This window comes from Ammospiza caudacuta, chromosome 10 (assembly GCF_027887145.1).
Source record: "Ammospiza caudacuta isolate bAmmCau1 chromosome 10, bAmmCau1.pri, whole genome shotgun sequence".
Classification (NCBI taxonomy): domain Eukaryota; kingdom Metazoa; phylum Chordata; class Aves; order Passeriformes; family Passerellidae; genus Ammospiza; species Ammospiza caudacuta.
In genome coordinates this window covers 14,900,037-14,922,118 of record NC_080602.1, presented here as the reverse complement: position 1 = coordinate 14,922,118, position 22,082 = coordinate 14,900,037, and the positions used below count along the sequence as shown (strand labels likewise).

At 40.2% G+C, this 22,082-nt stretch overlaps 1 protein-coding gene across 14 annotated transcripts in view; it reads left to right on the top strand.

The window, feature by feature from the left end:
- TCF12 (transcription factor 12) overlaps positions 1–21,824 on the top strand; it is a 159,629-nt gene extending 137,805 nt beyond the window's left edge. For 7 of the 14 annotated variants that reach the window (XM_058811318.1, XM_058811314.1, XM_058811315.1 and 4 more), the window contains 8 exons: positions 4,182–4,255; positions 5,181–5,252; positions 5,988–6,194; positions 12,724–12,838; positions 13,637–13,808; positions 14,786–15,018; positions 18,043–18,196; positions 19,543–21,824. In XM_058811318.1, coding sequence (XP_058667301.1) covers positions 4,182–4,255; positions 5,181–5,252; positions 5,988–6,194; positions 12,724–12,838; positions 13,637–13,808; positions 14,786–15,018; positions 18,043–18,185 — 1,016 coding nt within the window. In that variant the 3' untranslated portion in view covers positions 18,186–18,196; positions 19,543–21,824. The remainder of the gene's footprint in view (positions 1–4,181; positions 4,256–5,180; positions 5,253–5,987; positions 6,195–12,723; positions 12,839–13,636; positions 13,809–14,785; positions 15,019–18,042; positions 18,197–19,542) is intronic. The other 7 variants (XM_058811320.1, XM_058811325.1, XM_058811319.1 and 4 more) reach the window with 5 other exon arrangements.
- Positions 21,825–22,082: the final 258 nt, after the last annotated feature.

The following is a 22,082-nucleotide window of genomic DNA, read 5'->3' as shown; positions in this document are numbered from 1 at the left end:
GTTCCTCTAATGAAAATATAGTAGGCTATGAGACTATCCAACTTGTACACAAGATAGCTTTTCATTCATATATTTCATGAATGTTTTCATTCTCTGGGAGAAGAATTTCTGGCATTTTTTAAAATAAATGCTGTGTATTGCAGGCACCTCTGTCACCTGTGCTTTGTGCATTTGTAGTGTGAATGTGGGAAGAAGCATTCCAGTGTGGAGATGAACTGTGGGCAGCTGCCTACAGCTATTAGTGCTAGTGCAGCTTTCACAGACACTGTGGCCTCAGCTGTCTAGTAAAAGTTGAACAGCTGTTCTCCATATAGAGAGGACTGTGAAAGCTCCATTGACTTAAATTTGTTGTTTAACAAAGAACTAGAATTACAAGTAAGATGATGTAACTTTAACCCTCTTCTTTCCTATAGTGCAATTTGTTAAATTATTTAACATTTATGCAACAGTCTGTTCCCGTGTTCTCTGTTGTTTTAATATATCCCTGCAGGCTTCTGGCCATTGGTCACTTTTTTTGTAAATGTTGTGCTTCTTATAAAACAATAAAATTACCTTAAGGTGAAAAGGGTACAGAATGAGCTTAGCTGAATGCTTTTGTAATCTAGATGAATAAATTAGTAAAGGTATTGCATGCAAAATGCAGTCATAATCATATGGCTGTGAATATGCATATCTTTATATGCAGTGTCACTCAAAGCCTCCATCATTCATGCTTCACTCCTATTTAATGGACACTGCTCTGGTTTTCTGTGGATGTAATGGATTAATGAATATCTGACATGGCTTACCTGAGCAGCTGCTTTGGGCATTTCTTTTCTATTATTGAATAATCCATGTTGAATTGAGTAATGATGGGATTAATGGGATTTTTGATTTAGTGATTACAGTTGACAAAAATGTTTTGTGTATTCTGTTGTACTGAAGAGGCAGATCAGACCAGAAAATTATTATTATTTTCTTTTTAACATCAAAGCAAGTATTGAAAATATTTTGTGGCTGGAAGAAAGAAGTTCTGACATTTCCAAGTATTTAAAATTATAAAGAACCCAAAGAGGTTTTTTCAAGAGTTGCCTAATGAGATACTGCACCTCGTTTTGTAAGCGTGAAAGCACTAGCTAATTTCTGAGTTTAGAATACAAATTTGACGTCACTAAATTGGTGTTTTTGCTGTTATTGTCTTTGCCTGTTGCAACCTGTATGAAATGTACAAAATTTGCACTTTACATTCCTTATTCTGGATTCTGATGGTTAAGACAGTAGTAGACATAAACAAATAATAGTGAAGTCCTTTTCAGGCTCAAACTTAGCATCTGCTTCACATTTATACCCTCCCATCCCCTTTAATTCCAGTGATACAGAATTTATCAAGCCTTTGGTAAATTGCTTCAGTAGTTAATTACCTTCATTTATGAATCTGGACTTTTATCTTTATTCCCAGATGAGTCACTAAGAACACGGTGAAGCACAATGTGAAGTAATTACTACTGCATTTATTGCTATTTATACTCCTGGTAGCCATTTTCTGTCTTGACCCAAAAAGTTATTGCAGATAAAACAAATGTTTTATGTGTACCGAAATAATATATTTTGGAGCATTTTAGCCTTCGTTGTCATTTTCCCCTTTTGCAATTAGGTATTTGTTTAGTTAGCATTCATAGTATTACAGATTGCTTAAGTTATAATTTGCCCATGCTTTAATTGTGAGTTAGGGTAGGAGTACTGTGTTTACCAGGGAGAGCACTGACACAGACCAATGTCATGAGACCTTGGGGTTCATAAGCTCATGACTGACTCCTTGGCTCTTCCGTTGCTGAATGAGGATTAATGACGTTTTTTAATTCAGTTAAGTAAAAGCTTGGAGAAAAACTTGATGAAAACCCCCAAGTATTATGAGACAATAGTGCATGTCTTGCCTGCCTTGCCCTCATTTAATTTCTAATTTTACATAAACATGACCAGAGCTGAGCATCTTGCATAGTTTTAATGATTGTGTACACGCATGTGGAGTTTATATAAGCATCTCAATGGTGGGAGCCTCGGTATTTTAAGAATCCTTGTGCAGGATCAGAGGCATTCAGGAGGTTTGGTGGGTTCTGAGGATGCAAAGCCTCTGCAGCTCTGAGTGTGTTTGAAAGGGGAGCCAGAGGATTAGTGTTGGGGAGACTGGGGGTAAGAACAATACTGCAGTGATTGCTGTCGGTGACCCCTGTAAATCCTAACACTTGCCTGGCTTATTTGTTTTTTAATGCTGCTGTGTTGGTGCTGCCCTAAAAGCTGCAGTTGTTAATTGCAGGGCTTGTGGTGCCAGGATGCTTTTTAACATAATTGGTGGATTTCATGCACAAACTTCTAGGAGGGGGAGTGGAATGAGGCAAGCAGGAAATCGGTGCCATCTGGCAACGTGCAGCCATGGAGGCAGAGTGCCACCGCTCGGGAGGAGCCCCGGCGCTGCCGAGGTGTCACTGAAAGCTGCAGGTCACACTTGAGTTGGTTGTTCCCTCCCTTCTTTTCTTTTTGTCTCCTTCGTGAGATGCCCCACTCACAGTTTTGTTCTGGGCTTACACTGCAGAAATAGGACTTTCTTCAGTTAAAGCCCCCAAACAAACAGAAGAGGTGCACAGGATTTCAGTCTGCTTGCTGCTCACCTGGCCACCCTCCTGCTTAATCCCTGTGCTACAGGGAGTAGTACTCTGAGTTCTGATAGCAGCAGTGCTCCTGACCACAGTCCTGTCTCTAAAAATGGAGTTCTGGGCAAGGAAAAATTTGAACATTATGCTAAACCAAAATGCTCCATAGTTTTTTCATTAACGGTTATGCAGAAATAAGTGGGACTCCAAGCATTATTCCCAAGTTCAGGAATGAGAACAATGCAGATGGAGACTACAGGTCCAGACCCAGAGTAGCTGTGTGAAGTGAAAATCGGTAATTATAAACTTACTCACTGAATTCTTTGTATTCTAAAACAGAGTTCCAGCACAATTATGGCAGCTCTGGACTTTCATGAAATAGGAGATTTTTATTATTTTTTAATTAGAAAGGAAATATTTAGGTATTTTAGTAATTTTAATAGCTATGCAAGCTGTACTCTTTTTGTTAAATAAAACCTTGTCTTTAAAAGGTAACTACTTGCAGCTCTCTGAACAAAGGAACTGTAATGTTATTAAACCTTTTCCCAGTTTTCCAGACGCACAGCTCTGGCTGTTATTGAAAGAACAAGCCCACAGGCTCTTCCTTTAATGAGCTGAGTTGGATTGTATATCCATAATTTATTAATGTAATTGCTTTATTATTACATTTGTATGGCTGAAAGGAAGCTGTCTCTAATGGCCATAGAATTTCATGTAGTATCTTTATAAAAGATGCATTATTAGTTGGTGAGAAAAATGCATGTTGTACTACTTCAGGCTTTGTGTTAAAAGTACTGCTTTATTAGTTATTACATTTCACATCTAATTATTTTTAAAAATTACATGATAATTAGGTATATTTATGTCAGATTAGAATGGCTGTGTTTTTGAATTTGAAGTGTATAGGTAATACGAATTTAATTGTCAATTTGTTGCACAATCGAGTTCTTCTGCTGTGATTTACCTTAAGTATATCTGAAATACCAAATGGGAATGACTTAGATATATTTTTACTCTTCTGAATCTAAAATGGTATGGTATACAACTAGACTAGATAAAGCTTTTAGATCCAGTTTTAAGTTTTTGCATTTAGTAGAGAGGTGTCATAAAAATGGTTCTCCAGTTCTCCTTAACTTGGTGCCTATTTGATGACTTCAAATATTTTTGTTGTGTATTTATATTAACAATATAAAATACATATACCTTCATATACTGAACAGAATCTGAAGAAGAATTCAGCAGGTCTTTTTTGGTGACACATGCAGAAGCAGGTATTTCAAATATGGTGTGTGTGTGTACTTAGTCCACTTTTTAATATTGAAGTACTTGGACGATGTCACCGCTTTTGTCACTGACAGTGATCTAACCCTGCAGATGCCAGGATATAAAAATTATCCCTCAGTAAGGCAGAATGAAGGAATTTGTCCTCCTTTGTATACCCATATGTTAGCTTACCTTTATGCAGAATATGTTGGGTTTAATTATGTTGAGAAATACAGTCTCTGCTTCCCACTTCTGTGTAAATCTGTGCACTAACCTAGACAATTTTGACAGGTGCCAGTCAGTGGTCGAGGAGTGGAGGACAAGCCCCCTCATCTCCCAGCTATGAAAACTCTCTACACTCCTTGGTAAGAATTGGTGAAAGCAACATAGTACTTTTTACTTAGGAGTTGAAGGCTTGGTTTTGTATAAATCCTGCATATCATTAAAGGAAACAGTAGGATAGCATTACAAATGAATTCTTTGCTAACAAATGGCCTGTTCAGTTGAACAATATAAGACGTGCAGGGTGTGTCTTTCACCATCTGTTCCTTGGGCATCAGGCTTCTGTGCTGAGGACAGCTGGTGCTAAAGCGCTGTTATGAGATTCTGGTACCTTTTCACAAATCCATAGCTAATTCTTATCTAAAGTTCAGTCTGGAGAAAGATAAAGACTTCATGCCTCCGCATTTACTTGTGCTTCCCCCTCTCTCCCTCAAATGGCTGTCTCCAGGGCTTGTTTGCATTACACTGTTATTAAAGTATTAATACATTTTATTTGTAATTATTATTTGTTGTCAGGAATGTTCATTTATTAATTAAACATTTTACAGAAAAACACACAGGCAGTAATCTACAGCATTGTAAATTTTCTTCTTTTGAGGATTCAGCAGAGGATTTCACTTACTGACTTCCTTCTTACATTTCCGATACAATATTGGGAAGGAAACAGGGAAAATTTGAGGGAAGGTTTTGATTACTTGCTTAATATTTCTAGTTTCCACAGATATAATTTCTCTTTTTTTCTGTCTAACAAGAATAAATTATAAGTTAAATCAGATTTCTTTTCTTCAGTATTTTTGCAATTAAATATAATGGTTATGTACATCTTAGAATCCTAGCATAACTGCAGTGTTAAATATTAGCTTTTTCTTATCTTAATATAATCAGATCTCTGTTGCATTAACTTGACTAACAATTTATTGCTGACATGCACATCAGCTGTTTCCTCACCTCTTTTTTGGATTAATCTTAACCTGTGCTTTGCTTCCTGTTCTGTCTTGACTTTGCCAGAAAAATCGAGTTGAACAGCAACTTCACGAGCATTTGCAAGATGCAATGTCCTTCTTAAAGGATGTCTGTGAGGTACTATTTCACTTTAGATGGTGCCTTTTTGTGTTTCAATTAACACTTCCTTCGGATTCCCCATTAAAAACTTAAATTAGTGTAGTGTGTGACCCATCTTTTGACTCCAACATCCTGCTATTTCAGTTTCTAGAGCTGCAATGTCAGAATTGGTTTTGCTTTGGTTTTTTTTTTTTTGGTATCCCTTTTAATAAAAGAAAGTAATTAAAAGAAAGTAATTTTAAGACAGACTTTGACAGTAACACAACTCGCTTTTATCTCTGAAATACCTAATCTGTTTAAAGGTCCATTTAAAAAAAATGGTAACTTGAAGTTTCGTCCAGTTTTTTTTGTAATGCAGATTCTCAAAAAACCACTGCCTCTCTTAATTGTTTCCAGCATGGTGAGGCTGATTTTACGATCATTCTTTCTTGTCCTGCATTAGCTTATTTTGTAGCAATTCCTTTTTTTCTTTTCATGCAATATAATAGCAGCTGAGTAACATTAACCTAATAATAAGCTTCACTTTCAAAGCTGCCACCTATTTGTGGAATGAATGCTATCTTGAACAAAATCTCCAGATAATATTTTCTTTTTCCTGTTTGTTTGTAGTGCTGGTAGGTGCTCTCAAAATCTTTTGATACTATTTTGATACCACATTTCATCTTCTATGTTTAATACCTCCAAGCTAGACTCTGTTGTGGTGGGAGAGCCTGGGGATTTATCCAGTAATGGCTGTTGCTGTCCCTCTTGCAGCAGTCCCGGATGGAGGATCGCTTGGACAGACTGGATGATGCCATCCACGTGCTGCGGAACCACGCCGTGGGGCCTTCCACGAGCCTCTCAGCTGCCCATGGAGACATCCACAGTTTGTTGGGACCATCCCACAATGGGCCAATTGGAAGCCTGAACTCAAACTATGGAGCATCCAGCCTTGTAACAGCCAGCAGACAAGCATCCATGGTAATGATGTTATGAAATATGTGTATGTTTATGCAAAGCAACTCCAGCTAATGCATTGAAACTATTGTAGAGCCTGCTGAGGCAGAGCTGGGCTGGAAGACTAATATTTATCAGGAAGAAACCACTTGAGATTCTTGTGGAGGGAAAGATGGCAGACAGCTTGCACCTGCTATGGGTTTCCAATTAGAGTGTTGGAGTGGGGGTGGGCAGAAATGAGGGGGAGGAAAAAGATGGGAAAACTTAGACTTTGGCCTGGTCAGTGGCCCATAAAATCCTGCTGTGACCATATGCAGAAAGCTGAAACTTTCTGCTGAGAGCGTTTCAGCTTATACATGCATTTTTTCCAGATGTGTAATAATTGGCAGAACCATTTTCTCCTTGAAATGGTGAATAGGGAGATTGAATGGGAAAAGCAGTCGAGAAGGACTGAATTTCAAGTGTTCTGGTCTGGAAAAGCTGTTTATTGTAAATTGGAACTAGTCTTCAATAGCAGATGCTGGCAGAGGACTGGGAGGAAGCTGTTGGAATGTGGAACCATAGTGTGCGCAGGCTCAAAATTTAAACTTTTTTTCTAAACGAAAAGGAGTTTGAACACAGCTGTAGTGTAAGTAACAATGAAAAGGAAACTACTTTCAGATTAATCCCCAAGAAGGGTGAAATAATTCAATCCATCTCTTTTTGTTTCTTTAAAAATGTGAACTGTTCCGAAAAAATGTAGTTGAGCTTTTTATAGATCAGAAATATGCTAAAAGCATTACACAGTAAACAGATCTATTTGTAGCATTGCTCACTTCCCTTTTTCTTCCTTTTCATTCCACCCTTCTCAAAAATGCTTAAAGGAAAAAGAGCTTTTAAAAACATGCTTGTTTTAGTGGTGCCATGTGTTTGCATGTTTACAGCGTAATTTTAAAGACCAGTTACATGCTGTGAAATTTTCTGTTATAAAACAGATTCACAGCTGGGTACTGTGTGATCAAGGCAAAATTTCACCTATCATCAAAATAATTAGGTACCCCAATTGCTGAAGGGTTTGTATTCTATAAAACAGAATTAGTTCCAGGCTCTCCCATTCGCACGTCAAACATCCATTTATATTAATTTCAGGACCACTGCAGTAAACATCAAAAAGAACTGCTTGCTTTCTATAAGCTGCGTGGGTTTGGGGGCTTTGGGGAGGGCGTACTTTCCAATTGCACATCCAACTTCAGCTTTCTATACAAGTTCACAGTTACTTTTAGTAATGAAAGAAGTGATGCATAACTGCTTTTGAATTTTTTCATAGTACCTACAGAGATTTAATATTTAAAGAATGTTGTTAAAGTTCTACCGTGTTCTAGGGTAGACTGAAATTTAGTCCTACAAAAGAAAACTTTTTTCCCCTCTGCTCTTGATGTGGTGTAAAGTGAGTGACTGAAACTGCAGTGACAATTTTTTTCTGTGACTTGAGGAACCTTCTGATACTGCTAAGCCAGGCATAGTCAAATAAATCCAGATAGTGCCAAAATGTACCTAAAAGTACCAATTTCTCTTTTAAATCAGTTACAATAAATATTTTATCAACTCAATTTTTATTAAAATAGGAGACAGTGGAAAATGACTCTCCAAAAAGGACAGAAGTTCCTTGATCTTCTCTAATTTAATGTAGTTGTGTAACTTAAATGTAATACAGACCTAATTTATCATCTAATTATTTGACTGACAGAAGCTTGTCTGTTAGAAATAAATTTAAATTAAGAAAACAAAAAAAAAAATTTGCCTATACATTTCATCCTCACTTGGTGGAACAAGCTTGCAGATCAGTTTGGCTTGTAAAGTGAGTCAGCTAAAGAATGTCTTGGATTAACCTTAATTTTGTTACATCAGAATAATTGGCTCCAACAGAAGGCATCCAGTTGTGGTCTTGCCCAGTCCCCAGAGAGTGCCCTTTGACATCACTGGCAATTGCAGGAGCTCAGCCTGGCTGAGGATGGAGTCCTGAAATAGGTGCAGGGCAGGGGCTGCCACATCTGGCTGTGCTGCAGGCTGAGGGCTTTATTGGTGATGACTGCATTGCAGTAATGCCCCCCAGGTACCAGGGGTAATTCTTCTTCAATAACCAGTTCAGTTCATTTCAAACTCTTATTTACTGTAGTGTTCTTTTTAAATAGTAAGTAGGAGAGCAGAGCATTTGACACACGACCTGAACTGTAAGATCCAGCCTTCATTCCAGATTTAAATACTGCTTTACTTGAGATGACATCCAGTAAATTTTAAGAAAATAATGAGTATTGGGCTAACATAGTGAGAAATGTCAACATTGATAACGGTGATTACCTATTTTTGAAGTTTTGTTTGACATAGGGTCAAGAAATGTTCGTTGGAATTCAGCACTAAATGAAACTTCCTTGTTGAAGGAGGGTGGGATCTTTGCACAAAACCTTTTTGCTCTTTAAAAAAAAAGTAGAAAAAAAATAAATTTAATTTCCCTTGAAGATGATGATCTTGGCAGAAGGAGCTAGGAAATGAGTAATTTAACTCCTTTTTATGTAATTAGTGTAACCAGGCATGGTTTTATTTTAACATTTGCTTAATTTTTGAGCCAGATTTATTTTACAACTCTAGTTGACTTCATTTCCTGCTTGCTCTGAATGGCCTTGTTTTCTTTTTAGCTGGGCTGGCCATTAGACTTATTCAAATAGATTTTTAATATCTCAAACTCATCAAATATTTGCTAACTGGCCTTTGAAGTTGATTTGTATTTTATTTCATGTATTATTGAAAAGTTAAGAAGTAATACTTTTTGTTCTTATTCAAGCTGCTTTTTATTTGTCATTGTAATACAATGGAAAAAGAACAGCCTGAACTGATTAAAAATAAATAAATAAAAGGCCTGGAAACTCAGTTAAGGATGAAACTTAATCTCTAAGTCAGAGGGTTTTTTCAGGTATAACAGGAATCTAAGAAAATTGGTGATCTCCCTCTTTGTGCCCAGTGCCTGCTCCAGCAGAAGCGTGAAAGGCCAGTTAAGCAGCTTTGCCAACACCAACCTCTGCTCTTGCTCAGGCCCTTCCAGAGTTGCTGTTTCCCTGTGGAGATTGTGCTGCCACTGAACAGCTCTGTGCTGTCTGAAGTGTAAAATTCTTGATTACAAAGCCCTTTTCTTTGCCTTAATTATGCACACCTTGGCTAAAATGGTTCTAATGACCATAGCCAAACTGACCAGCTAGTAGGGCTTGAAAAGTTCAAAGACTCAGACCAAGAGTGGTATTTTTGTTTTCCAGTTCTCAAAAGCTTTCCGTGCTAAGTGCTCAGAATGAATAATCAGACTAAAGTGTGAGATGCAGAACCAATATTAACAGGACAGAGATGTCCTTTCCCCACGTGTCACTCTCAGTTCTCCTACATGCAGTTGTGTGTCATCACTGCCCATGATTTGTCTAGTTTTTATTTAGTTGCCTAAAATACTTAACTGGTTTTCTGGTTTCAGATCCCAAATGTTACCACTTAAATCAACCGAAATATGTTCTGCCCTCAGGTTTGGAGTTTTTTAAGTTTGCAAGTGTCAGTGGGGCTGCAGATTGTCCTGTGTGCAAGTCTTGAAATGCATAGAAATGAATACAGTTGACCTGGTAAATTACAACAATGTACAGTGTTGTGACAGTACTATTGTTTTACTCAACCTGGGGTTACTGAGGGGTAAGTTTTTTGTGATGGCACTGGATACCAGACCTCTGTTGGGTTGGCATTGTGTGGAGGAAGCAGGCAAAGGGCAGTGATGGGAATGCGTTGGTACCGAGCGGGTGCTGCACAAGAGATCCCTGATCACTGCTCACAGCCCATCCCGAGTGCAGTGCCTGCTCAGGTCACTGCTCACAGCCCATCCCGAGTGCTGATTGCCCTGGTCACTGCTCACAGCAGATCCCGAGTGCTGTTTGCCCTGGTCACTGCTCACAGCAGATCTCGAGTGCTGTTTGCTCAGGCTCAGCAGATCCCTAGCACGGTGTTTGTCCTGGTTACTGCTCACAGCCCATCCCAAGCTCGGTGCCCGCGCCGGTCGCTCCTCACCGCTGTGTTCTCCCGCACTCTGTACGTGTGCTCTGCTTGCCTGCGGTGTGGCAGAGCCCGGCCTTCCGTTTGTCTCCCATTTTGTGTGCCTGGGAAGCTTGGAGCTTTGCTAGGGAGGAGAGGGAGGAGGCGGTGGAAACAAGGCTGGATTAGCGGCGGAGAGAATGAATTCGCTCCGAGTTGGTTTGCTCTGGGGATGAGCTGCCGCGGGTCCCGCGGGCCGGTGCCCGCACAGCCCGCGCTGCCGGCCGGGCCGGGGCAGCTGTATGGAAATGGGGAGCGCTCGGGAGCCGCCGCAGCACCGCGATCCCCGCACCGGGGCACCGCGGGACCGCCGGCAGCTCCTCCCCCGGAGCCGGCCCTTGGCGCTAGGAAAGCGCCTGACTGGGAATCGCTTACAAATAATAGCGATAAAACACGTCGAGAGCTTGTTTGTTCTGAGCGCCGCGGAGCTGATGGCCCCGGACGCCTTTCAGAAGACTTAAAGGAAGCCCGAGTTGTGCTCCATTGAAATGCAGATGGGAGAGCCCCTTCTCTATGCCGTGCGAGTCCAAGGAAAGGAAAGCAAACCAAATTTTCCAGCTCGGCGTTTAAGATACTTGAATCTTGGGTAGCTTGAAGTAGCCACCGATCAGTTGTAACTGTAGCAAACAGAGCTTCTGGCCTCCGCCTGGGATGCGGTGACTTTCAGCAAGTCATGTTGTTTGGGGTTTTTTGTTTGCCAGATTGGATTTTCTGGTATATCATAGATCACAGATAAAAATCACTGTTATGGTCAGTTTGGTAACATTTTAGCTCTTAAAATTTCTGTGTAAATCCTGTTAATCTAAATTGTATGCTTTTAATTTGTACATCTTGGTTTCAAAGCTTTGGAACATGGTCTTGAATTCAGGTTTTATTTCTCATCTAGTCTCTGCCTTTATCAGAACTGATTTGCTAATCTCTTGCCTTTAGATTAGCTCTAGATTTGAAAGTTGCCAGGGTTCTGACAGCTGCTGTGTTTGTACACAGCTTTAAGAAATTTCTGCCTTTTTTAAGAAGTAGATTTTGGAACAAACCTGGCCCTGAAACAATTAATAGTCTGTAGCTTGAATAAAAGCACCCTCAAGTGTTAGGACTAAGCATGACCAGAAGAAGAAAATAAAACACACAACCTGCAAGGTAGAATTAGGAAAATACTCAGTTTTGAAAAATTCAGTGTGAGAATGAGCTTCATTTCATGTTCCAGTTGTAAAGAGTGTTGTCTCTGAGGCTGAAAGACCCAGGGCAGCTCCTTCCTCCCAGCGAGTTCATGACTCCTGCAGGAGCTTGCAGGGCTGACTGTACCGGAGTAGAACTTCGCCCAAACAAAGCCTATTACACGCAGAGGAAGATAAAATATACTTGAAATAGCAACAGATATTGCACAGTATACAAGAGGAGATTTTCTGCAGAACAATGGATACAAATAGCAGCCCGGAATGACCTGATATTAGTTGTGGGTTGTTGGGGAGGGGGGGTTCCCCCTTTCTTTTTTTGTTCCTATGCATTAGCTTACAGGAACAAGTGTATATTAAACAAAGGATAAACTTGCATAAGGGTATTTATCTCTCTCTGGGTAAAACCCATACTAAGACATGAAAGGTAAAAGCTGCATTAATTACTCAAGAGGGATTCAAAGCTCAGCAGTTTACTAGGATTGAAGGATTTATTGAAAAACAGTGGTTCTCATGTGTAACTCCAGGCAATAAACCTATTTAATTAAAGGCTTAATCTTCTAGTTGACATGTTTGCTACTGTTCCAATAAAAAGCTTCATCTGTAGCCAGTTTTTGTAACTATACAAATAATAGTAGAATCCCTCGTCTTTGTTCATTTTTAACTGTTTAATTGTATTATGTTGGTTGTATTATAGATGTTTAAGAACTTTTGTGCCTTTAGAAATCAAAAGCTTTAAATGGAAATTATTTAAATACAGGCAGTGTATCCTTACCCCTTTTTTCTCTACCAAATATTTTTTAATAGAAGTTGATGACAGTATTCTGTATTGAGCAGCAGTTTTTTAACAAGTTGCCTCTTCAGGTTAGGTATGCACACTCAAAGCTGTCTCACATAAGTATCATTAATTCAAGTTTATGCAAAATTAGGATTTTTCAAGACTCTTCATCTCAATGCTTGCTGCTCAGAAATTAATTCATGATATATTATGAAGGAATAGATGAAAAAATAGGTGGTAAGAATAGTTAGATACCTGGATTATTTTATTCCAAACAGGATTGGTCACTGCTTGAGACACAGCCCAGTCCAGGAAGTCTAATCAAGTGTTTCAGTATAACAACATCTACCAACTAAATCTTTCCTTTATTCAGCAAGAATCTAAAGTTGGGTCTCTAATCCAGCAAATACTTCCAGTGTTTCAAATACTTCCAGTGTTTTAAACTTCTGTTTTTGGACTATTTCTTTGAATCACATCTTTAATATGAAATCTTTGCTTTGCCTTGCTTTAGGTTGGGACTCACCGGGAAGAAGGTGTCAGCCTCAACAGCAACCATTCAGTTCTTCCCAGTACAGTTTCTGCTCAGAGCACAGAACTAAATCATAAAACACAAGACAGCTACAGAGGTAACTTTCCAGGCTTAAATGCTGTACAGAGTCTGCAGTGGTTCAGAGCCAGTGAGGCTGTAGATCTTGGTAAAATGTCATCAGTGCAAGGGATAGGGGCATAGATAATGTTGAAAAATGAAAATTAATAACAGGTCTGATATACCACCACTGTTAGGGACTCCTGCAACAATTTTGAGGGCATCCCTCAACTATCCCAATATAATTTCAAGAGAAGGCTACATTACAGCCACGTTCCTGCAGCCTCAGGGGCCGTGATGCCCTTGCAGAGCTGCAGCCATTTCCCAGTTTGCCAGGAGAGCTGTGGAGTGGGCTGAGAGCAGAGTTCAGCACAGCCAAGGGAAGGAGGTCATTCCACACCCGTGTTTACAGGTCCTTCCATTTTTAGCTGAAGAAGTAAACTGCAGAAAACAGAAGTCAGCTCCTTTTATTGGCATGCTAGCACCATTTAGGGGGTGTTGCACATTCAGCCTAAACCCAAGCCTCGATGTCAGTGCAGCTTTGCCCTTCAGTTTGCAGCCCAGATATCAGGTGCAGATTTCCTTACTTCACTCAATGTCCTTTTGTCTCAAACAGTGTTTTCCTTAGACTAAGCTGTTACCAATCAAGCTGCTCTGTGAGCTGTGATTGCTTTATAACCCATGACACATGTCCAAGTGCAGCAGTGTTAGCAGGATTTCTTGTTTCTGTTAGTTCTTCCTGTTGTCTCGGCCCTGGCCCCTCAGTGCCATTCTCTGCTGAGGTCCTGGGCACAGTTTCAGTGCTGTGACTCTCTCTCTGCTCTCTGCTTGCTTGCAGCACTGTCGGGTGGCTTACAGAGCCAGTCTGTGGCTATAGGTCCAACAGAAATCAAGTCTGAACATAAGGAGAAGGATGAAAACATCCATGAACCTCCCTCATCAGATGACATGAAATCAGATGATGAATCCTCCCAGAAGGATATCAAGGTCTCCTCCAGAGGCAGAACAAGGTGTGTTGCTGACGTAACGTGGGGAATCTGTGCTTTGATAATGCTCAGTAGCACGTTGTCCTTACATTTGATAAATTTATTGCAAGGCTTTTGTGTTACTGCACTGCATACACCAATGGGCAGCTGAAAGGGAGAAAAAGTGTATAGTATCTGTATATATTTAAATACAAGGTAGAGGATGTGCTGGGAAAATCATCTCTCAAGTGTGCATTCCCGTACGCTAGTGCCATGCCTAATGTCTGCCTGTACATGTAAGCAGCAAAAGATTGAGGGCTCTGCCCAGCACAGAGGATGGGACAATGTCAGAAATTCCCGATACTTTGTACCTGGGCCAGGGCTGCCCTTCCAGATGTGAGTCTGTGGCGGTGGAGAGCTCCAGCTCCTGACCTGGAGCCTGAGGTGAAACACTGTGGCTAAATATCCTCTTGAAACACTTTGTCCTCTCCCAAGCCACAGACGCAAAACTGGAGCTGATACTGGGGAAATGCTTCAGGATCTGCCTGACAGGCCTGATACAAGCATTGAAATTTGAGGTAACAGTAAACAATCAGAATTTTGCTACCACAGGCAGCATAATCTGTATTAAGACATGTTCAATAGGATTTAGTGTGTTAGTTTTAGTAGAACAGAGGTTTTGCACAGTTTTAGACTAAATTGGATGAACCTGTATTAAAAAAGGTTTGCAACTTGATATCATTTGAGGCAGTTCAGGAATTCTTAATATAACTGTTTAGCTCTACAGAGTAGTAGAAGAAAAAATAGTTCTAGAATTTGCCAGTGTGGTCTTTACCTAAAGTAAAACTCCTAAATCAGCGCATGAAATGAAAATTCCTTGAGTGTGTTTTTATATAAGCTGATGCATTGGAAAATAGCAAAAACTTCATTGGAAATTATTTCATTCATTATCTATTGGGAGTCAGCACCAGGATGAAGCACCAGTGTTATTTCAATAGCCCGTTACGTTTCCTTTGTTGCAGCAGTACTAACGAGGATGAGGATTTGAACCCCGAGCAGAAGATCGAGCGGGAGAAGGAGCGGAGGATGGCCAACAACGCCCGGGAGCGTCTGCGCGTGCGCGACATCAACGAGGCCTTCAAGGAGCTGGGCCGCATGTGCCAGCTGCACCTGAAGAGTGAGAAGCCGCAGACCAAGCTGCTGATCCTGCACCAGGCCGTGGCTGTGATCCTCAGCCTGGAGCAGCAAGTCAGAGGTCAGTGCCTGTGGGCTGGGCCAGCCCTGTGGCAGCGGTGTGGGGCTCCTGAAACCTGCTCAGCCAAATGCATGAGCTGCTGAAAGGGGGTTTGCTGTTCTGTAATGAAGCTGAAGTTCTTTAGAAAAAGCAAAGAGGGAACAGAGTGAGTATAAGGTTTATAATTTGACCTTTCATTTTCCTGTTCAAGTAGTCTTCACTTAAGTTTTCAAGGTAAATTCTTTTATTCAAATAGTGATGCATCTTGCTTTAAATTGTAACAAGCACTTGTTTTGTAGTAGCAACAACAAGAGATCTGTTTTAGGCTGAACTCTGCATAATTGAAATATTAAAATGCAGTGTGTTTATTTGTGTTTTCATAAGATTTTGCATTAAACATGTACTGGTGAGGGAAGGAAGCTTGTACTCTAATTGAATCAGAGCTGGGTTTGCATGAATCTTCTTTCTCTGGTTCCTTCAAATTTTTCCAAGGCAGAAACAATAGACTTGCTGTAGGTGCAGAAGGAAAGCTACTTTTTGCCATTCGTTCTCGTAAGGAGAGGTGGTTCTAGGGATTACGTTTGGTTCTTCAACTCTTCTGTTCTCGTGAGTTGGTGAAGCCACAGTTGACTTTAAATCTCCATGTTTATTTTTGCCAAAGACATGTTGAAGTTCTGGAGCACCTTGCTCTAACTTTTGGTCAGCCCTGAGTCAGACTGGATGGTGGCTGGGAGTCCCTTCCAACAGAAATAGTCTCGTTCTGTGGAGGTGGCACTTCCCAATGAGTCTGCTCGTGTTTTGCTGTTTGGGACTCATTAGCAGCCATCTTCCTTGGTGTCTCACTGATGGAAGTGTGTCAAGTGAAAAGTCTGAGATGTGGAATGTCAGTGGTTGTATTGTTCAGTGCACTACATCTTTGTATAACTGATGCCACCAAGTGATAGCATGTTCTCATTTTGCAAACCTCATTTTTACTTCCTTTTTGTCATTTGTTGCTTGCATTTTGCACAGAAGATCCAAGCAAAACTTAGAAGTTTATTGAAAGAGGCTAAATAACTAACTTAACACAAACTTAGGTACTTCATGCCGTAAGGATGAGATGCTGTGTTTTCAGGCACTTTTACTGATCCAGTTGTCAGTAAAGGAGCACACTGTCTCCAGCCAGAGCTCTTTCAAGGCATGGAGCAACTGCAGATGAGACAGCAGCTGGGGCCGTTGTAAAACCCAGTTTAGCATCTCTGAGAGTTAGAACTCAGGCACTGTTTTGGTCTGAAAATGGTTGCCCTGGTCTAGAAGATAAGGCTGAGCATTATGAAGTCACATTAATCAGGCATGGGTTTTGGTGTTTAAAAAAGCATCTCCTTGCTCTCACACATTCTGGAGTTCACAGGAAGCTCCATGTTAACAAAATCATTCTGCCTCGGTCAGAGGACTTCCAGCCCTGGTGTCAGTGGTAGAAAACTTTAGTGCTACAGCTCAGCTGGCCCCACTGTGCAGGCAGTGTAAATGAGAACTTCCCTTCCTCCGTTCCCCGAGCTCCCGGAGAGAGGCCCTGGCTCCGTTTGTCTTCCCGTCCCCCTCTGCACCTGTTCCTGTGGGTGACTGACCAGAGCTTTGTGTGACACCCACAGGAGCTTGCACAGTGCTTTGTGTAATTGCATAAACAATTTCCTCTCTCTGCTGGTAAAGAAGCTTCTCATTTTGTGATTGGTGCTATTCAAAATGAACCATTTCAGATTTAAGCTTTCAGTGGAGGCCAGGGGTTTTTATCTCCATTTCCTAAATCACTGTAAATTAACTTCCTTTCAAAGTTTCCACGTAATTAAATCTTTAAAACTTCAAGGCAAGCCACATTTAGACAAAGAAAACTGTGATTAAGGAAAGTTAGCAGTTTGGGTTTTTTTTCCGGTAGACTCTTTAGGGAGTGCTCATCCTTAAGGAAATGCAGTAGGAGGCTGCTGATAATGACTTTGGTGACAGCAGAACTATCAAGTCCATCCAAAATAGTCTCTGTCAGATGAGCTAAAATGCACAGGGGTCACTAAACTGCAGTTACTAGAGGGGTGCCTGTGCAGTGCAAGAAAAGGGCTTGTGCTGTCTGTTCAGTTTTGGCAGACTTCTTGCAGTTATAATTGTATCTGCCATCTCCAACTGCAAAACAGAATGTACTGACAGCTAGAAAATACCTTAAAATGTTGATTAAATTCCACGGTGGAATATATTACATGTTTTTTGTGTGTCTTTTGGACCCCTGTGATTGACATCTTCTGTATTTGATTCATGAAAAGCCATTTTGAAGAACAGAAACAGTTGACTTTTAGAAACTGTCATTATTTGGAAGTAAGATCCAAATCTACATCTATTGAAGCTAAGTGGGAAAGTGGAAACACACTGATGAAAATACCTTGATAGCTGGCCCACAGCTGGTTATTATAAAGCATTGGCTTTAATGTGAGAGGAAATAGGGTTTGGAAAAAAAATAATGCTCCTGCCTTATGTGACTGTCATCACAGTCTTTTGATTGAACCAAGATGGGCACAAGGTGATTGAGGCTGATGAGAAGTGTCCATTCAGGGTGTGCTGCCTCCCCTGCCCTAACAGCTGGCTCATACTGGGGAGGAAGAGGCAGCAACATTACTAAAACTGGTGTGATGTCAGCAAGGTTGGTAAGAATTCAGCCTACCAACAAAATGGATGCATTCCATTTTATTATATTGCAAACTGCAGACAATTTTCATTTAGCACTTAAGTGTCTTATGCTGATAAAGGAGATGCTTTTTAAAAGTTTCTGAAGGCATATGTAGGCTGCTGAAAAGGTTTGGGCTTGGCTTTTTGTCTCTTTGGGTTTTTCAAATACCAGTTTAGGAGCTGTCTGGCAGTGAGTAGTAGTGATTGTCTGCAGCTTTGGACACCTGTGGGTGAGCAGGGGGTGTCAGCAGCTGAAGGGGGAAGCTGCAGAGCTATTTTTGCTCCAGGTTTCTTGTATCGATACTGCCCATGGTGTCAGTGGATGGGAGATTAAGAACTCTGATTCTTCTGTTACAGAACGAAACCTAAACCCTAAAGCAGCCTGCCTTAAGAGAAGGGAAGAAGAAAAAGTTTCTGCCGTATCGGCAGAGCCACCAACAGCACACCCAGGAAGCCACCCTGGCCTGAGTGAAACTACCAACCCTATGGGTCATATGTGAACACCAGCCAGGTACGTGGGGACACCTCTGCTGCTTTGTGGGGGACACCTGGAGATGGGGGTTCACTTCCTGAGCTGCCAGCAGCACCGAACTCGTCTGTGCTTTCACATCTCTCAGCAGAAGCAGAAGGCTGCAGATTTGTTTGGGTTTATAATAAAACCCCAAGAAATTGTCGTCAGTCTCTATTTTCTTGCCTTGTTGCCAATGGCTACATCTCTTGGCTCAGGTGGCCTTCTTGGCATGACATCAGAGGAACAGTGAACAGCTTGCTAGATAAGCAAAGCTTATTAGAGATGAATTATACATCTTTAAATGGTCTGAATATCAGATTAGTTGATTTAAAAATCCGCATATTGTTTCCCAGTGCTGATACAGTCTCAGGGACTCCTCATCCCAGAGAGATTGGCTCTCTGGCTTAAGGCCAGTCATTCTGACTCCTCTCATTTGCCCAACAGAGACTGGCAACTGTCTCAAGTCACAATCTGTATTGGTAAAGATAGTTAAAATTTGAAAGTAGTGTTTGCAGCTTTGCAGGGTAGCCCAGTATGTAATATCTCATTGAAACACACTCATGGGGAGGCCCCACAGGAATATCAGTCTTTGGGGTTTATTCTTGGTGTTGGTTGGTTTTCTAAATAGTTGGGAAACCTTGATTTTAAAAGGGAAAAAAAAGAGTATTTCAGTAGACCTGTTGCCACTTCCAAAAAAAAAAAAAACAAACTGGTTTCAGTGTCCTTGTTTTAATCCAGAACTTTACTGAATTTTATGGTTTGGGAGGTTTCTTGTTGTGTATATTCTAATTCTTAATGCTTTGAATTTCTCTAATTTGTTCTATTTCATACAAGAGTAATTGGCTATTTTGGAATTGTCAGATAATTTTTAATTTACGGCCAACCTAATCTGTTCTTTCAATATAAATATAAAGAACCACTTTCAAAAGTTTGGTGTCTTTGCTTTTTTAATAGCAGTAACTTTGTGGGTTGACTGAAGTGCAACATTGACAGAAAGGGCTGTACAGGAACGTGGCAATTTACCTTCAGGAGGAAGTGAACTTGGCACTGCTTGATTTGGAGAGCAAAGTCAGACACAAACTGAAGGTCTGAGATGTGCAGATTATTCTTTCTCCCTTATGCAGAGAGGCCCAGCAGAAGGTTCTTTAATCTCTTCAATATATCACATTCAAGGTGGATATCTCTGGAACGGGGGATTTCAGGGGCTCTCAGTGTGATCTTCTTTTGCACCTAAATGACTGAAAATGCCACCCAATCCAGTTCAAATTAGGTCTCTATTGTTGATACTAAGCTTTTTAATTATTCTTTTCCTAATAACCTCTTTCTTCTCCTAAACTTCTTTCTAGAATTCCAGAATTATTGGTAGGATACACAGAAGGTGACCTTTCTTCACAAGGACACAGACAACTAACATTATATGAAGACACAAACCTGACAGGAGAAAACACTTGAAGCAAGAAACCCAAATGCAATCTTATGATCAAAGCTACTGGTCAACACCTGCATCAGGAGTGAAGATACAAGATCTTCAGACAGAATTTCAGCCCATGAGATACTCTGAACATATCATTCTGTTGCAAGCAGTGTGTCGCTTCTGCACAATCAGAGACTGTTGTGATCTCTCCACTCATTGTGGAAGTTGCCTTGTGCCTAAACTGAATTGACAAATGCATTGTAACTACAAATTTTATTTATTGTTATGGAACTGTAAAGGTCTACATATAAAGGGAAAAGTTAACATGTTAAAAGCTGATAAAATTTCAGCTGAATGCCAGCATTTACTAAAGCTGTTCACATTCAGAGAACAAAGCAGTGACAACCGTCGACCCGTAGCATTCCCAGCATACCTATTAGTGTCTTAAAAAAGGAAGGGAAAAGTCTTTTGTTGTCCTTTCCTCTCCTTTTGCCATATGACTAGTGTTTTCCATGCAATAGGAAACTATTCCTTGGTATAGCTTTTTTTATGTTATTTTTGATCTCTGGTAATCTGAACAGTTATGGTCACAGTTCCCCTTCCATACTGAGCTCTGTGCCTCAAGCCACGCAGAGGCCTCGTGAAGGCTGCAGGCTGGAGCAATACTGTGACCATAACATTTCTTGGATTTAAAAAGTGATTTTTATTTTCCCTCAGACTTTCCTCAAACGTTTTTTTTTTCTAATTATAAACAAAACCTTTTTAGGCTTCTAGGCTTCATAGTAAAGCTTGTAACGTGAAGTGTAAATTGGGTGGGGAGAATCTACTTTGTTAGAGTTGCTTTGTTTTCCGAGCAGTAAGTACTACATATAGTACATGTAAAGTGTTAGCTGTATGTAAGCACAAAATGCATTAAAATACAAAGGAGATTTTTTTCAGGCTGTAACTTTGGTGAATAGTAAAATCCTGAATTCACCGTGGCAGGTAGTGTGATGATATAACCACCAGCCAGGTGGGCTTATTACATAATGGAATCTTAAGAGCAATGGTCACCAGTTTTTCCTTCCTGTACACGTTAACTATCATGTCATGTTGTATGGCTTGTCAGTGGAGAAAAATAGTGTGAATCAAATGCAAATACCCCTGTCCCAAGCCATATTAGCATTAAACCTTTAAATGTTTCTCCACCAGAATAGTGTCCATAAGTATTCCTCTGTCACAGATGTGTTGAAATGGTTAAAATCCCTTTGAACTTCCATGGAAACTGTCTTCCACTGCAATGACCATGGGAGGAAATTTCCTAAGCCAAGGTTGTCTGAGCTATTGTTTATATAGTGCATCTTTCATCACTGGCAATTGGTTCACACACAAAACAGGAACAAAACTATAATTTTTATGAAGTCGTTTAATTTGAAAGAACAAAAGATGGATTGATAAAATAAACTAATGAATTTAAGCTCATGTTCTGGATGGTTCCTAACAAAACAGTTTGTGGAATTAGTGGACTCATTTCTATTACTTTAATTTGCATATATCGTCAGATAACACCTGATTATATCTGTGGCCTTGTTCTTCATTTCAGTGTTTATCAGCTAAACGGAATTTGTTGCTTATGACGTGTGAAAGTGATCACGTGCCACTGCCTGGCCTTTTTCCTTCTAAGCTTGTTGTCTTTTTGGCTATATTAGACTTTGCAGTATGCCCAGAAGCTTTCCTTCATAAAATAGAAAGAAAAAAACATTTGGCTTATTTTTCACTGTAGCTAGTCTTTTATACAATAATCTTGTAAGAAAATTTCTTGAATTCTAAATATTACTCTTTCTAGATTTTTGAAATCAAAAAAAGTTTTCAGTAAAAAGTTTCTTACTTTATTTTACTATATTAGGTAGTAAAAATGTAGGGTTATTTACCATAACCTGTTCATTAATATCAGAAATTTACAATAGCATTGTAAGACCATAGTAGGGTTCTAGCATACCGTGTAGTACCTATGGAGTATTGTAAGAGCTAATTGTCCGAGATGAATTGCTTCTCATCTTGTTCTCCAGTTTCCATTGTTGGTTTATTGCAGATTTGTACCCTGTGTCAAATTTCAAGGTATTGCTGATAAACCTTTCAACCAGCAGCAAGAAGTTCAAAAAATTTCTGTCAATGTAACAGAAAACACTATGTATATAACATTTATGTAGCAATAAATGTGCCATCTTTTTTTAACATGGTAAATCAGTGAGTTTTTAAAATTTCTCTCTCCTCATAGGCAATGTGGTGCTTGAAAAACAGTGGCAGAACTCTCTTCTGCCTTTATCAGAACAAAGCCTGACACATCCCAAGGAGCAGAGCACGTCACAGGCAAAAGGTGCTCCTGTGAAGCCAGGCCAGAAGTGCCCAGTGCCTGAGGAGCAGCAGTGCCTGAGCTGTGGGTGCTGCTGCAGAGCAGGGAGGGGATTGCACAGACAGACAGACAGACAGACA